We start from the raw sequence: 16,045 nt of genomic DNA on the forward strand, positions 1-16,045 counted from the left end.
TCTATTTTGTCAGATGTTAAAAGGGCTACACCAGGTTACTTTGCTGGTCCATTTGCTTCTCCTATCCTGTTTCCCCAAGGTCATGTCTATCCTTGCTGGTAAGGTGTGTTGCTTGGATGCAGCAGAAAGATGGAACCTATTTTCTAATCTAATCTGTTACTCTGGGTCTTATTTTACTCGGGGAACAGAGGCTATTGATATCAAGAGTTATAATGAGCAGTACTTATTGATTCCCATTATTTTTTTTTGTTATGATGTGCCTCCCGCTTGATTTTATGGCTTGGGATTATTCTTCTTCTGTCTTCTTGGGTGTGGTTAATCTCTTCAGATTGAGGTTTTCCTTCTAGTGCTTTCTGTAGAGTTGGATTGGTCAATAGATACCGCTTAGTTTTGGTTTTATGGTGGATTTCCTCCCTCTCTCTCTATTGTGATTGGTAGTTTTGCTGTATGTAGTAGTCTGGACTGGCATCTGTGGTCTCTTGGAGTTTGTAGAACAGTTGTCCAGGCCTGCATTGTGACTCTGGGTGCTATTCTAATGGATCAGCCTTTGTATGTTACTTGATGCTTTTCCTTTGCAGCTTTTAATACTTTCTTTGCTCTGGACATTAATGTTGTGATTATTGTGTACTGTGGAGAATTTCTTTTCTGGTCCTACTGACTTGGTGTTCTGTATGCATCTTGTACATTGATGGGCATCTCCTTTAGGTTAGGGAAATTTTCCTCTATGTTGAAACTATTTTCTGTACCTTTAACCTATGTTTCTTCTTCTTCCTCTATTCCTATTATTCCTAGATTTTTGTCTTTTCATAGTGTCCCAGATTTCCTTGATGTTTTGTGCCCAGATTTAACATTTTCTTTGACTGAGGGATCTATCTTGTGATTCTTCCATCTCTGGTATTCTGTTGGTGAGGTTTACCGCTGAGGTTTTTTTGCTTGACTTCTTAAAATTTTCATTTCCAGTTTTAACTCAGTTTGGGTTTTCTTTAGCAAGTCTATTTCTACTTTCATGCCTTGAACGGTTTTCATTATTTTGTTCCACTGTTTTTGTTCTCACAGACTTGATTAATGGATTTATTCATATTCTCTTTAAGGTCCTTGGACATACTCGTAACTGCTATTTAGAAGTCTTGTGCTTCACTTATATTGCATTTTTCAGTGTTTATTTTGGGAGGATTTCTGGGTTCTGGTGGTGTCTAGGCATCTGGGATTGGGATGAGTCAGGTGATTGGAAGGCTGATATCTGGTCTTATCACTGTTGGTGGTTACTCTGGTCCTTGTTTTCTTTTGCTCTCTCTGTGGACCTCTGGATCTTAGGAAAGCCTTGGGTCCCTTGGTAGGTGGCAGAGAAGAATAGAGCTGGGCCAGCAGGAGAAGCTGAGAGAGGCCCTGGGGAGGAGCTAAGGGGACCCTGTCCACACCAAGAGGCAGGGTCCCTAGGTAGCTGGAGGTTTGGTGGGAGGAGGGATTCCCTCAGGCAGGCTGCAGTAGGACAAAGAATAATCTAGAGAGACAGGGGTGGAAAATCTTTGGGGACCTGGGTCTGTGCCAAGAGCTGGAATCTCCAATGAATGGAGTTGAGGTGGGAGGAGAGGAGCCTGAAAGCAGTCTGAAAGAGTGAAAATCACCTCTGTGAGTCCCAGCCCAGTGTGGCCACTGGGGGTCTGGGGGCCCTAGAAAGGCAGTGAGTGGACTCAGCAGGTTGTATTTATATGTTGATTCTTTTATATGTACATATAACAACAGTGGTAAAGGAAGAGGAGTCTGTGAATTTGGGAGGAAGCAAAGGAGAGGCAGAGATAGGAGAGGGTGGGAGGAAAGAGAGGAAGGAGAAATGGTGTAATTATATTTTAATTAAATTAAAAAATTAATCATGGAGTATTCGATACCCCTTAAAAAATAACAGCGTTATTTGGCCATGAACTGGAAACCTCTGGAACCATGAATCAAAATTAACTTTTTTTTAAAGTTGTTTGTTTCAGTCATTTTGCTACAGCAACTGAAAGTTTATTAACACAATAACCAACCTAAAAACTAGAAAGATTTATTTGGGATTATAGTTGGAGGGTCTATCCATCGCCAGTCAGTTTGCTGCGTTGGGGCTTGCTGTGAGATCACATGTCACTGCGAGACTATGAGAACATGGTCAGGACTGCAGTTGTGACCTGCTTGCCGAGCAAGTGCAAGGTGCTCGGTTTTATCCTCAACACCATGGAGGCTTCCAAATCCAGGACTAGACTTCAAAAACTGAGCTGAGCCAGGCATGGTGATGCTCACCTGGAATTTCAGCACTGAGGAGGCAGAGGTAGTGAGATTGAAGCCAGCTTGGTCTAAAACCAACCAATCAAAGAAAAACTTGTGAGCTAAATGAAGCTTTTTTTTTTCTTATAAAAGCTTATACATTGATTATCTTAGGTTTCTGTTACAGCCATGGGAAGCCGGTTAACGTAGGGTAGAACGCTCCTCAGTGGAATTAGTGCCTGTGTAAGAGGAGGCCAGAGAGCTAGCATGCTCTCCATCTGTGAGGGCAAGTAAGTAGATGACTAAATCAGAAAAAAATCCTCTACACAGGGAGGACCTGCCTGCTATGACCCTGGCTCCCAGTTTCTATCTTCAATAGTGAGAAAATAAATGTCGTATCACTTTGGTTTTTGCAGTGCTGTAGGCCAAAACTAGAGATTCGTCCATGCCAGGCAAGTGCTCTGTCTCCAACCTATACCTTCAACCCTCCTGGTTCAGGGCAACTTGTCACAGCAGCCTGCACTGAGCTGAACGTCTGTTGTATCATTTTGTGACAACATTTTTTCTTGCTTTCCTATGCTGTTAAAAATTTTAATGGGACAAAAGGAAAAATTTAATTTCAAGGAATCTGTCATAATGAAAAAGAGACTTCTGTATTCCAACCATTATTCTCATTTAGTCTCCGCATTCTAAACTGTGATTCTCTGTGTTCTTGGGCTTCTACCTTGCCTCTACAATGTTTGGACCAGAAGCAGTTGCTTCGGATAAAATGGAATTCCTTTAGGAGTTCATTATCAGTTTGCATTTCCTGGGATCTGTATAACCCACATGTTATTTGACATTCCCCAGAGAGTGGTTGGTTAAATCTGCAGAATTAGTTTCTATCTTTAGGGGGGTATTTCTGACCTTAATTTTTTTAACCAAGGAAATACTTTATTTCTAAAAACTCAATCATCACTCAGATTGCCACTGTAATATATTTTTATTCCCTCTCCCTCTCTGCATTTAGAGCATGAGATGGTCTCAGTGAGAAGCTTCTCCCATGGGCTTGGGGAATTTGATTGATTCCAATTGGTGGCTCCGTTTGGGGGAAGGTGTGGTTAGGTGGTGTACCTGGCTGGAGGAAGTGCGTCACTGGGGCCTGGCTTTGAGATTAAAAGTCTGATGCCAGTTCCAGCCCCCTTTCTCTGTCTCCTCTTTACCGCTGGAATTCTCAGCTTCCTGCTCCTGACACCACGCTGGCCACTGGCTACCGTGCCTCCTCACCACCAGAGACGCCTATCCTTGCCGTGCCTCCTCACCACAACAGCCGCCCGTCCCCCTGGAACTGTAATCCAAACTGTAATCGGTTCTTCCTGAAGCTGCTTTGGTCATGGTATTTTGTCACAGCACCAGAGAAGTTACTAACACAGAGCAGGTGGGAGAGGTTTAAACTAAGGCAACCAGTAGCATGGAGCAGGCATTATTAGTTACTTCCTGCGTCCTTGGGACAAAATACCTCACCAAGCAACTTAAGGAAGGAAGGGTTTATTTATTCTGGCTCACAGTCTGAAGGTGCAGTCCCTCAAGGTGGGGAAGGCTTGATGTCAGGACTTCATGGCAGTTCACGTAAGTATATGGCAGCCAGGGGTTAGTGCCGGGTCTCTTCCTTTATTGCTCTCTACCTACTTTTTGAGGCAAGGCTTCTTTCTTTCTTTTCTTTTTTTTTTCTTTTTTTCTTTATTAAGAAATTTTCTACTCACTCCACATACCATCCACAGATCTCCTCTCCTCCCTCCCCCCCCCAGCCCTCTTCCCGAGCCACCCCGCATCCCCAACATCCCCCAAATTGAGGTCTCCCATGGGGAGTCAGCATAGCCCAGCACACTGAGCCTAGGCAGGTCCAAGCTCCTTCCCACTGCTCCAAGGCTGCGCAAGGCATCACACCACAGGCACCCGATTCCCAGAAGCCTGCCGGTGCACCAGGGACCGATCCCGATCCCCGTGCCTGGGGAGGCCAGGTCTCTTACCGAATCTGGAGCCCACTAATTCTGTAAGTCCAGCTGGCTAGCACCCTCCAGGAATTCTCCCGTCCCTTCCTTCCTGCACTAGGCGTGTGCTACCACACTCAGCTTTTACGTAGGTGTAGGGGATCCGAACTCGGGTCCCCGTGCTTGCACAAGAAGCACTTCACCAACCAAGCCTCCTCCCCAGCTCTACTACCTTACGTTTCTGAGGCTTTTTGTTAGGAAAATTTCGAGACATACTAAAAGTAGCTAGACTACATAATGAATTACAGTGTTAACCAGCATGTAATTCTACAAACTACTAATTCATGGCCAAGCTAGTTTTATTTATACTCCCCGTTTTATTTTGAAGAAATATGTGAATTTGTTGTTATAACTAATTTTTATATAGTTTTTTGTTTATAGTTCATAGCAATAGTTGTTACTGATGAGGAAAACTGCAGGTAAAGGACCCAATAGGCAAGGATGAGAACACCAGTCTAGTTTAAGGAGGTTGCAATTCATTTAACACAATAGATTTGTTGTGATCGCTGACCTCGATGTTCAACTTGATGGGACTTAGAATTCTCATGAGAACAAATCTGTGGACATATCTGCAAAGAAATTCCTAGGTTGAGTTCATGGATGTGGGAAGACCCACCCTAAGTGTGGGTGGCATCATTCCTTAGGTCTGGAGTCCTGAACTCCGGAGGGAGAAAAGGAGCCAGGTGTGGTAGTGCACACATTTAATCCCAGCACTTGGTAAGCAGGGGAGGGGGATCTCTGTGAGTTTGAGGCCAGCCTGGTCTACAAAGTGAGTTCCAGGTCAGCCAGGGCCACACAGTGAGAGGTGAGCCTGGCATTCACCTCTCTCTGCTTCCTGCAGAGTCTTTGCAGAGGTCATGTGACCAACTGCCATGCTTTCCTTCCCATGATAACCTTACCCTCAAATTGTGAGTCAAAATAATCCCTTTCTTCCTTCAGTTGCTTTGGCTACATATTTTGTTCCATAAAGTAACTAACAAATTTTTCACATTAATAATCTGAGTTAAAACATTTTCCACCTGTTTTCAGTCTACAGAGAGGGGAGATTTTACAGGATATCTTAAAAGCAAGAAACAGCAGACTCTAGGAAAATCATGAGTAAGCATAGGAACATGTCTGCCTTTTGCTGTCATATAACAAAAAAAAAAAAAAAAAACATTGGAAGAATCAACACAAAAATAATGAAGTGGTTAATTAGATGACAGGGAATGAGTGGGTCTGGACAAGGAGGGAGTAGAAATTAGTTTCTCCTTGTGTTTCTGGGGATACAAGTGGGTTTGTATGTGCAGTTAGCACACTCCCATTGAGCTACACCTAGCGCTGTTAACCTATATGTTTTTCTTTGTTTTTGTTTTTTGTTTTGATTTTTTGGTTTTTGGTTTTTCGAGACAAAGTTTCTCCTTGTAGTTCTGGAGCCTGTCCTGGATCTTGCTCTGTAGACCAGGCTGACCTCAAACTCACAGAGATTCACCTGCCTCTGCCTCCTGAGTGCTGGGATTAAAGGCGCGCGCCACCACCGCCCGGCCCTATATATTGTTATAGCTTTACTTTTGAACCATGTGCATATACTTAAAGGTGAAATCTAAAACATCATAAGCTTATAAAGCCACAAATATAAGCAAAACTTTTTCTAATATGCTCTACTGTTATATGATCAGTTAGGTTTGACTGTATTATTAGCTGAATGCCAAAGCTATTTTCATACAAGTAGCTCTCTAATTTTAATATTTAATCTTTAACAAAGGCATCATAAACATGTTCTGGCATAAAGGGTCTCTTCAAGAAATCGTTCTGGGAAAACTGTGTGTCTGCATGTAGAAGAATGAAACTACACACCTCTTACCCTGCAGAAAAACGCATTCAAAATGGATCAAATACCTTATGGTCAGACCTGAAACTTTGAGATTGCTAGAGGACGCAGGGGAAATGCTTCAAGAATAGGTAAGAGTTTCCTGGAAAAGATTCTAATTGTACAGGAAATAAACTTAAGAGTTGACAAACAAGATTAAACCTCTTCAGCACCACAAAGGAAGCAGTCATTGGAGAGAAGAAACAGCCTGCTGAATGGGAAAAAAAAAATCTCTGCTGACTCTGTCTGATAGGAGATCAATGTGTGAACACTATACAGAACCCAAAAACTAAATACCGAAAATCATATAACTCATGCAAATGAGCTAATGAATTGAATAGATAGCTCTCCAAGAAACCAAAACACAAATGGCCAATGAAGATTTTAGGATGTGTTTAATATACTTAGCCACCAGGAAACAAATTGAAATTACTTCGAGATTCATGTCACTCCAGTTGGAATCACTAAGCAAACAAATGACAACAAATGCCGGCCAGAATGTAGGGAAAGAGGACTCTTTCTTTACTCCAGGTAAGACTACACTGATGCAACCAATATGGAAATCAGCATGGAGACTCTTCAAATTACTAAAAACTCCCATATAACCCAGCCACACCTCAAGGAGTCCAAGTCAGCACACCACAGAGATCCTCGCACATCTGTGCCCCTTGCCGCTGTATTCGTGACAGATAAGAAATGGAGTTAAAGGACAATCTACAGACAGACAGAAAAGGAACACATGGGTCAAAACACACAATGGAGCTGTCTTCAGCTGTGACATAGAACAAAATCGTGGCATTCAGAGGAAAATGGATGGAAATAAGTCAAACTCAGATGTCAAATATTGTGTTTTCTTTCATATGTGGAGTCTAGATCTAAATTTATACACACATTGTACACACACGTGTTTGTGTATGTGTATGTAGGATGTGGAAGTAGGAACGTGACTGTGAAAGAGAGAAAGATCTAAAGGCAGGGGGAACGAGAGAGGGTAATAGGAGGTGTGTGCCACGAAGTTGGAAGGTGGGAGGGGATTCATTCACAAGACACTGAGAAAGGACATGGGGAGGGACAAGAGGGCAAATAAAAATAAGCACATGACAATAATATGTGTTAAGGAAATGTCTCAAGGAAACCAACTCATTTGTGTGCTAGCAAAGAAATTCAATTTTGAAAAACTAGTTCTGTAATTAAAAAATATGATCTCGCCTCATTCTTTTTCAGTAGCTTTAGTATTATAGTTCAATCAAGAAGTTTTCCTTTGAGACAGGATCTTATTATACTTCCCAAGCTGGGCTCAAAATCATGGCAGCCCTCCCATGTGCTGGGACTACAGGCATGAGCCATATGCTCATGTTTCAGTGAAGGTTTAGAATTCTGTGTAGAGTTCCCTGGACAGCTCTCATACTTCTTGGGTCTTCTCTTCAGATGCATCCTTCCCTTAGCTTAGCAAGTGAGAGCCCTAGCTTAGAGCCTGATTCGGTGTGGCAGCTTTGACAGTCCTCCAGTCCACTCTCGCCTCTTCCTTTACAGTCTAGTGATGACTTGTCTCACTTTGCCCAGGATTCTTTATGGCTGTCTTTTATGCTCTCAGAAGCATTATGTCCAGCAAGGATGGAATCCAGTCAAACTGACCCTAGAAAGCCCTGAGTGCTCTTGGCTCAAAACCCAATTCACATCTATTTCAGAAGAGCAGCTGCTCTTCCAGTCTGGGGTTCAGGGCAGGTTAGCACACGTGCTGTTTTTAAGCATCTAGTATGTTCCAAGCATTGAGACTCATGCCAGAAATGCAGAGGTAAAGACTTGGAGCACTACTGATAAAGAGAGTAGAAGATGAACCAAGGAAGAAAAGTCATAAGGCAGCGGGTTGGAGGGAAGCCAGCAGAACGGGTCATAGTCCTGGTTGGAAAGTGGTCAGAACGATAGGATGGAGAGGAATAGGTAGAAGGACTGAGTAAACTGGTTTGAACCTGAACAAGAAGTCATCAAGTCTTTAGTAAGGAGCGTATAGTTCATAGAGATGGGAACATGTGAGCAGCTGTCCAGAATCCTTGACCGTGTTTTGGGTGTGTGGAATTACATGGGATTGGTAGGGTATAAAGTAGATGGCCGGGGAAGCAACAGAAGAGAGTTGGTACAACCTTTTACTGTCTTATCACACCCTTGAGCCTCCCATTATTTTCTGCCTTAGAACCCAAGGGAAAGATTCACGCTATTGTGTCAAGTCCTCGGGGTAAAGAGATGCTGTTTGTGTTACTGGGGTTACAGATATCTCCCCCTGAGTGTCATGAGGAGAGAGGCAGTTGGTGCTGGTCGGATGCCATGATTGCCCCCATTTCCATAGTTAATGCTTCTTTTACAGTCGCCTCATAGGATGGTTGAAGGCAAATGAAGAAATCATTCCTTGTCTCCTTTTCAGATTTACCAGGCACAGTGTCTAGAAAGTGGCCATAGAATTAGAGATTTCTCCCGGGCGCCTTGGGCCGTGTTTGCACCCCACCTTCTCTCTTTTCCTTTATCTTATCACTGTCTGGGTAACCTCTCTCTACACGGCACCACGGCTTGGTACGCCCCTCATGTCTGGATCAAGTCTTGTTTCCCAACCTGAAACTGAAGTGGTTCATGGTGAATTTTGGTACAGATACTTACCAGTGATTTCAAGTGCTCTTCCCTGCACTCTAAAACCAGGAGCCAGGAAGAGCCGGGTCTAAAAGTAGACAATGGACACTCTACACCTGAAATCCATCAGCAAGACAAGGGAAAAATGGAGTGTTTTTCAACCCCTAGAGATGAAAACAGCGATTGGTAAGTGTGTTGTATTCTCAAGGCAGAAGGAACCCTCGATGTTTACCTTTGCCTTCTAGCTACTGTCCTGGTAGTGACATTTTAGAGTGCCGAGACATTTGTCTTTCACATGCCTTGTGTCCAGTACTGACTAGAGTTCATGTTGTCCGAGCTATTCTTTCTACACAGAGAAAACAGGGCCCTGATGTTTGACTTGCTCGTGGCAAAAGAAGGGGCAGTGTGTCCGGGAAGGGTGGCTTATGCCTTTGACCCCAGCATTCAGGAGGCAGAGGCAGACCCCTCTGTGAATTCAAGGCCAGCCTAGTCTACAGAGCAAATCCCAGGGCTGTTTATCAAGACCCTGTCTCAAAACAAACAATCAAACAAAGAAAGCCTGTGAAGGAACAGTGTAACACCCTCCTCAGGGTCAGAAAAGCCCCATGCTCGCTAGGCAGAAAATTAGTACCAGAGGTTATGCCAGGGCAGAAAGCCCAAGGGAAGAGGCCAACTCCTTGTTTTCCTGAGTGTAGCATCCATCCCTTGGAACTCCACGGACACCAGGCTATCATCAGCTTCACAGTACAGGGTGCCGGAAGGGCCATAGGATGGCAGGGACATTGACTCATATCGGGAAAGATAAATATTTCAGGGTCCTACACTTGTGAAGGTATCAGTGGCATTTGGGAGCAGGTAAGTCACTCTTCTGTCCCTTCAGATAAAGATATGCTCAGGCCAGAAAAGTGGTTTCCTAGGGAATGTCAGAGAGCAAGAAAATAGGTCTGTCTTTGGATGTCTGGTGTTGTCTCCTTACTTTCTGTTCTCAGGTTGAATGCATTGCTTCCGTGGAAATGTCCCTCTCCCCTCAAGCGCTCATTTGAGACCGTTTATTTTAGGCATTTCTTTCTTGAGAACACTGTTTTCCCCTCCCTGTGAGGCTCATTTCTGATATCCTTTTTGGCATTCTCCACACACCAGTAGCATTTCCTCTGGTCACGAACGCTAACTTTTCTGTCACATCATTAGGCATTGAACAGTGAGTGACCCAGCAATGTGGCCTGTCTCTGAATCACCGAATACAGACTGTGGTACGTGAGGAGAGCAGAACTAACACGGCAGTCCTAACCTACACAATGGGATTTCTGTAGAGGCTGGAGGGAGGACACCGGATGAGCCCCTAAGGTGAAGGATCACCAAACTGCTGTGTCCCAGACAAAAGGTACAAAGGCTTCCCACTCACACATCTAAGATTCAGAGGTGAGAAAGGATAATAGAGCAGAACGTAAGGAGTCTAACGTTTGCTGGGAATTGGATGGTTGGGGTGTTCAGAACAGTACAGCTGGAGAAGAATCAATGCTTTTAAAATCAATTCTGATGTGTTGCTACCGAGAGTTTTTAATTCGTTTTTTCTTTTGTGTTTTCCTTACCTTTTAATGGAGACTTTTAAAGACAGCACTTCAGAATCTCATCACTTTGGCTATTTTTATTTTTTTAGTTGGTGGAACTGGAAAGACATGAATCAGCTCATTTCCAATTTAATTAATTATAGCCAGGAATTAGTAATTCTGTTTCTGACAATTCAATGGTGCCCGGTTTTGGGAAGGCTTTGGACTGTGGTTCAGTGGAGAAAGTGTCACAAATTGAAAAAGGCTTCATGAATTCATATTAATATTAACAAGCGTACTTAACTTGAAGACAGCAGACTAATTAAACAGAATCAACATGGCTTACTGTTATATCTTCCTTTTTCGTATTACAACTTACTTCAGAAATGCAAACATTTTGTGGAGATCTGAGTTTGCTTAGATTCTTAATTCTCCATAAAAAGGGAGAACTGGTGTATAAAATGGCCCAGCTTCGACGGCCAATTATGTGGCTAGGTTATTGAAATGCGAACAAAGCTCCATTCTCGATCACCTTCCAAATATGGTGGCAAGCCAGGCCTAGATTTTGACTTTCATCCTAGCACTTTCTCTGCCACTTCATTTGTTAGGTTGGCATTGGAAACGCTTTTGAACTCTTTGTCCTGTTATTTCACTCCCTCCTTACAAAAAATCGCAGCCAAGGAGCACAGTGGCCTCAGCCCAGAGAGTAGGAACACAAGAACTCAAAGGCAGGAAGTCAGCGGGAGCCTGTTTCTTCACAGAACCATGTTCTCATATTTTCGCCCAATTCAGATGTTCAGAGAGATTTTCCTCATCATCACGAGGAACCATCAGTCAAGATTTGAGAGTGAGATATGTGGAGATTCAGGCTCCTGATATTTTCTCAAGGCTGAGCTACTCTTTAGGGAAAATTTCTCCAGCTCTGTCATCAGATAATGATGTTGAGTTTCAGGACGAGTAATCGGACATTCCTTCATCATGACCCCGTTCATACTGTCTTACAGGTGGAAGAGATAATAATGGCCCCATGTGGGAACCACAGTGATGGGACCACAGAGTTTGTCCTGGCAGGTTTCCCAAATCTTAACAGCACAGGAGTGGAACTGTTTTCTACGTTCTTTCTTATTTACCTGTTGACTCTAACGGGCAACGTGTTGATTGTGGGGGTGGTAGGAGCTGATCATCGTCTGCAGACGCCCATGTATTTCTTCCTGGGTAACTTGTCCTGCCTAGAGATTCTGATCACCTCTGTCATCATTCCTAAGATGCTGAGCAATTTCCTCTCAAAGCAACACACCATTTCCTTTGCTGCATGCATTGCCCAGTTTTATTTTTACTTCTTTCTCGGGGCCTCTGAGTTCCTCCTGCTGGCTGTCATGTCTGTGGACCGCTACCTGGCCATCTGCCGTCCTCTGCACTACCCCTTGCTCATGAGCGGAGCCGTGTGCTTTCGTGTGGCCTCCGCCTGCTGGGTGGGGGGACTCCTCTCCGTGCTTGGCCCCACAGTGATGGTGGCCCTACTTCCTTTCTGCAAACAGGGTGCTGTGATACAGCATTTCTTCTGCGACAGTGGCCCGTTGCTACACCTGGCATGTACCAACACCACGAAACTGGAGGAGACTGACTTTATCCTCGCCTTTCTTGTCATTGTGTCCTCGCTCACGATTACCGCGGCATCCTATGGCCAGATCGTCCTGGCCGTCCTGCGCATTCCTTCCGCGTCAGGCCGGCAGAAAGCCTTCTCCACCTGTACCTCCCACTTGATGGTGGTAACCCTCTTCTATGGGAGTGCCATTTTTCTCTATGTACGGCCATCACAGAGTGGCTCCGTGGACACCAACTGGTCAGTGACGGTGGTAACAACATTTGTGACTCCTCTGCTGAATCCGTTTATCTATGCCTTGCGCAACGATCGAGTCAAGGAAGCATTGAAAGACATGCTCAGAAAGGTAGTAGCAGAGATTTCCGACAACTCTTTGCTTCCGGAAAGTCCAAGGAAGAAGACAGTAAGTTGAAAGTAGAGGGACTCCGTCTCAGATTCACACAGCTCCACTGCCAGCTCTTCCTTCATCTGGACCATCATGAAAGCACCCACAGTGAGCTTCAAAGATACCAACTCTAAATTCCTTTTTCACGTGAAATGTGTTGACTCTGCCTGATGCCGAGTAATAACAACTCACGCTATTTTTAATATCTTATTTTTATTTTAATTGTGTGTCTATGTGGGGGAAATGTGGGGTATACACACGAGAGACCAGGAGTTAGACAGATTCTCTGGTAGGCAGACAGGGAGAAGGGCCATGGCTAGGTAACACAGGTGACCAACTTCCAACATGGCTGCCTTCTTCCTCACCTTCTGGTCTGAGACAAAAGCCGGACAGCTTAAAACAAAGTCCTGGAAGGCCTTTTGTCCTCTGCCAATAGGCCCTCAATCCATCAGCTGAGGGCCAATTGACTATTCTACCTTTCTTCAGAGTGATCAGCCCTAAGCTAGGGGAGGGAAACTCTTCAGAGATTTCAGCAACCCGAGCCCTGGACAAGAGCCTGGGTTTTTTGGCTTCCTGAATGCCACCTCTGCTTTGCAGAGGGTCTTTTTCTTTGTGTGTCTGCTGTATGCATGTGTTCTCACCTCCCGATGAACACCTTCCTTCAACTGAATCTGTCTGCTCCCACTTTCATACTTTGAGATTTCTCTGCTGCCACGTGTCTCATTTGAGAGATTTCCCCCACCCCTGCCTTATAATTCTTTAACTGGCTGAGAAAATGAAGCTGATCAAGACCCTTAGATTGTATCACACACGTGAGTACAGATGCCCACAGAGGCGATCATGGGTGCTGGGAACCAAACTCAGATTCTCAGGAAGAGCAGCAAGTACTCTTAACCATTGAGCCATATCTCCAGTCCAACTCATACTATTTGATATATCAAGACCCCAATGATGGTTTCATCTCCCACCCATCGTCATATCACCTGCAGTGTTTACACATGTGTGCATTTGTCTGGGAATGGGATCTGTTAAAATATCCCTAAGTCGACCTTTAGGAATATCCGTGTACATCCTCTGTTCAAAAGTAAAGACTGACTACACTTTCAGTAAAGGTTTCCAAATATTTATGCAAAGCAATAATACTTGAAAAAATATCAAAAGGAGGCCTGAGGTTGTAGCTTAATTGGTAGAGGGCTTGCCTAGCATGAATGAAGTTCTGGGTTTGAGCTCGATCGCTTTGTAAACTAAATGTGATAATGTGTGTCTGTAATCCTGATACTTGGAAGGGATCAGAAGTTCAAGGTTATTTTCACCTACATAGAATTTGAGGCCAGCCTGGGATACTTGAGACCCCATGGATGATGATGATAATGATGATGATGGTGATGACGATGATGGTGATGATAATGATGATGATGATGATGATGATGACGATGATGATGGTGATGATGATGATGACAATGACGATGGTGATGATGATGATGATGATGGCAGGGAAGATGACTCAGTGGGTTGACGCACTTGCTCTGCATCCACGACTATCTGAGTTCAAATCCCTAGCACCTATGTAAGAAGCCAGCATTGCCTGTGAGTAGCTGCAGCTCCAGCTCTGGGAGGGAAGAGAGATGGATCCCAAGAGTGCACTGGCCAGCCAGCCTAGTGACAGTGGTGAGCTTCCAATTCAGTGAGAGACCCTGTCTCGGGGTAATAAGGAGGAGAGCGTTTGGAGATACTCAACATGTACCATATAAACACACACACACACACACACACACACACACACACACACACACATCCACATGCTGTGTACATCTTCCCCATACACACAATTAAACAGGCATAAAAATAAACTCATGTGAGATCCTTCTGTCTTCATCCTCCTTTGTCAGCTTTTTTTTTTTTTTTTTTTTTTTTTTTTTTTTTTTTTTTTCCGAAACAGGGTTTCTCTGTGTAGTTTTGGTGCCTGTCCTGGATCTCGCTCTGTAGACCACGCTGGCCTCGAACCCACAGAGATCCGCCTGCCTCTGCCTCCCGAGTGCTGGGATTAAAGGCGTGCGCCACCACTGCCCGGCTAGCCAGCTTTTCTTATTTCCAGCTGTTTTCTTTTGGTCTGTTCTTCTTATTTTTGTGTGTATGTGTATTTATATATGCATGATTATGATTTGCATGTGTGTGTGATGTGTGCACGCATGTTTCTGAGTGTGAGTGCAGGTGTATACATGCCATGGCACGTATATGGAGGTCAGAAGACAACTTTGGCGTTGGTCCTTGCCCTCTGGCCAATGTGCACACTCGTAGGCTGAGAAGCTCCCGCCTCCACCTCCCCACAGGGGCACAGGAATTACAGATGTGTGAGCTGTACCCCTACTTCTTAGGTTTGTTTGTTTTTGAGACAGAGTTTCTCTGTGTAGCCCTGGCTGTCCTAGAACTAACTGTAGGCCAGGCTGGTCTTGAACTCACAGAGAGGCGCCTTTGTCTGCTTCCTGAGTGCTGGGATTAAAGGAGTGCACCACCACCGCCCGGCTCTGTACCCTGCTTCCTGCCTGGCAAGTGCTTTCCCCACTAAGAATCTCTCCAACCCCTGCTTTTCTCCTCCGTGTGTTGTTAAATAATGGTGACTCAGGGGCTTTTTTCTTCTGACTTTATGCTCCCTTTAGGAATTTTCATTTACATCCCAGATTTAATAACTGCATATTGGTGGCTGAGATATTTTTATCTCTAGGCCCGATCCCTCACCACCAGACTCACAGGTTCATTGTCAAGCTAACTCCGTGGAGGTATCTCCCACTCAACATGCTCAAGACTCAACCTGCCATTTCCTCAGCCCTTTTCTCTAACCTTTCATTTCTACCTCAGTACACAGTCTGACCACTTCATTATTGCATTCAATCTCCTGCCAAGGCTTGTCCTCACTGCCTGGTCAGCCCCAAATCTATCCAGTTCTCTTCAGTTCTACAGCAACCTAGGTGATATTTTCTTTCTTTCTTTCTTTCTTTCTTTCTTTCTTTCTTTCTTTCTTTCTTTCTTTCTTTCTTTCTTTCTTTCTTTCTTTCTTCTTCTTCTTCTTCTTCTTCTTCTTCTTCTTCTTCTTCTTCTCCTCCTCCCTCCTCCCTCCCTCCCTCCCTCCTTCCCTCCTTCCCTCTCTCTCTTTTTTGTTTGTTTGCTTGTTTTGTTTTTTTGAGATAGAATCTCTTTGTGTAGCCTTGGCTGTCCTGGAACTCGCTAGGTAGACCAGGCTGGCCTCAAACTCAAAGATCCACCTGCCTCTGCCTCCTGAGTGCTGGGATTAAAGGTGTGTGCCACCACTGCCTGGCCTCTAAGTGGTCCGTTCAAATGCACATTTGGTTGTGTTACAATCATCTACTCTAACACAGGCCACTTAAATGTCTTCCCATCCTTTAAGATAAACTTACAAACCTGCTTACACTTATAAACAAGTTCTCTCCTAACACACTCTTCTCCACAGCGTCCTTATGTTCCATGTTTCTTGTAAATTAGCCTCCATGTAATTGTTTTCTCCTATCAGTGTGGAATTTGTGTTTAGTCCTCCTTAACCTTAGGTTCACGTGTTCCTCCAATCATTATGTCCTCTATAAGTTTTCCATATTGCACACTTCAGTATAGGACAGATTTCTGTTAAAATAAAATTTCTTGGGCTGTTGAATGTGGTGGCTCACATCTTTATTCTTGGTACTCAGAAGGCAGAGGCAGGTGGATCTCTGTAAGTTCAAGGCCACCTTGGTCTACATAGTGAGTTCCAGGCCAGCCATGGAT

At 44.2% G+C, this 16,045-nt stretch overlaps 1 protein-coding gene across 1 annotated transcript; it reads left to right on the top strand.

Annotated features, from left to right (window-relative positions):
- The first annotated feature begins 11,302 nt into the window (after positions 1-11,302).
- LOC114695965 (olfactory receptor 6S1) lies at positions 11,303-12,460 on the top strand. Its single transcript, XM_028873482.2, has one exon. The coding sequence runs from the start codon at positions 11,303-11,305 to the stop codon at positions 12,296-12,298; it is 996 nt and encodes a 331-aa protein (XP_028729315.2). The 3' UTR covers positions 12,299-12,460.
- Positions 12,461-16,045: the final 3,585 nt, after the last annotated feature.

This window comes from Peromyscus leucopus, chromosome 9, assembly GCF_004664715.2.
Source record: "Peromyscus leucopus breed LL Stock chromosome 9, UCI_PerLeu_2.1, whole genome shotgun sequence".
Taxonomy (NCBI): domain Eukaryota; kingdom Metazoa; phylum Chordata; class Mammalia; order Rodentia; family Cricetidae; genus Peromyscus; species Peromyscus leucopus.

Coding starts and splice junctions, on each gene's coding strand:
- LOC114695965 (XM_028873482.2), top strand. CDS start 11,303: ATGGCCCCATGTGGGAACCACAGTGATGGGACCACAGAGTTTGTCCTG.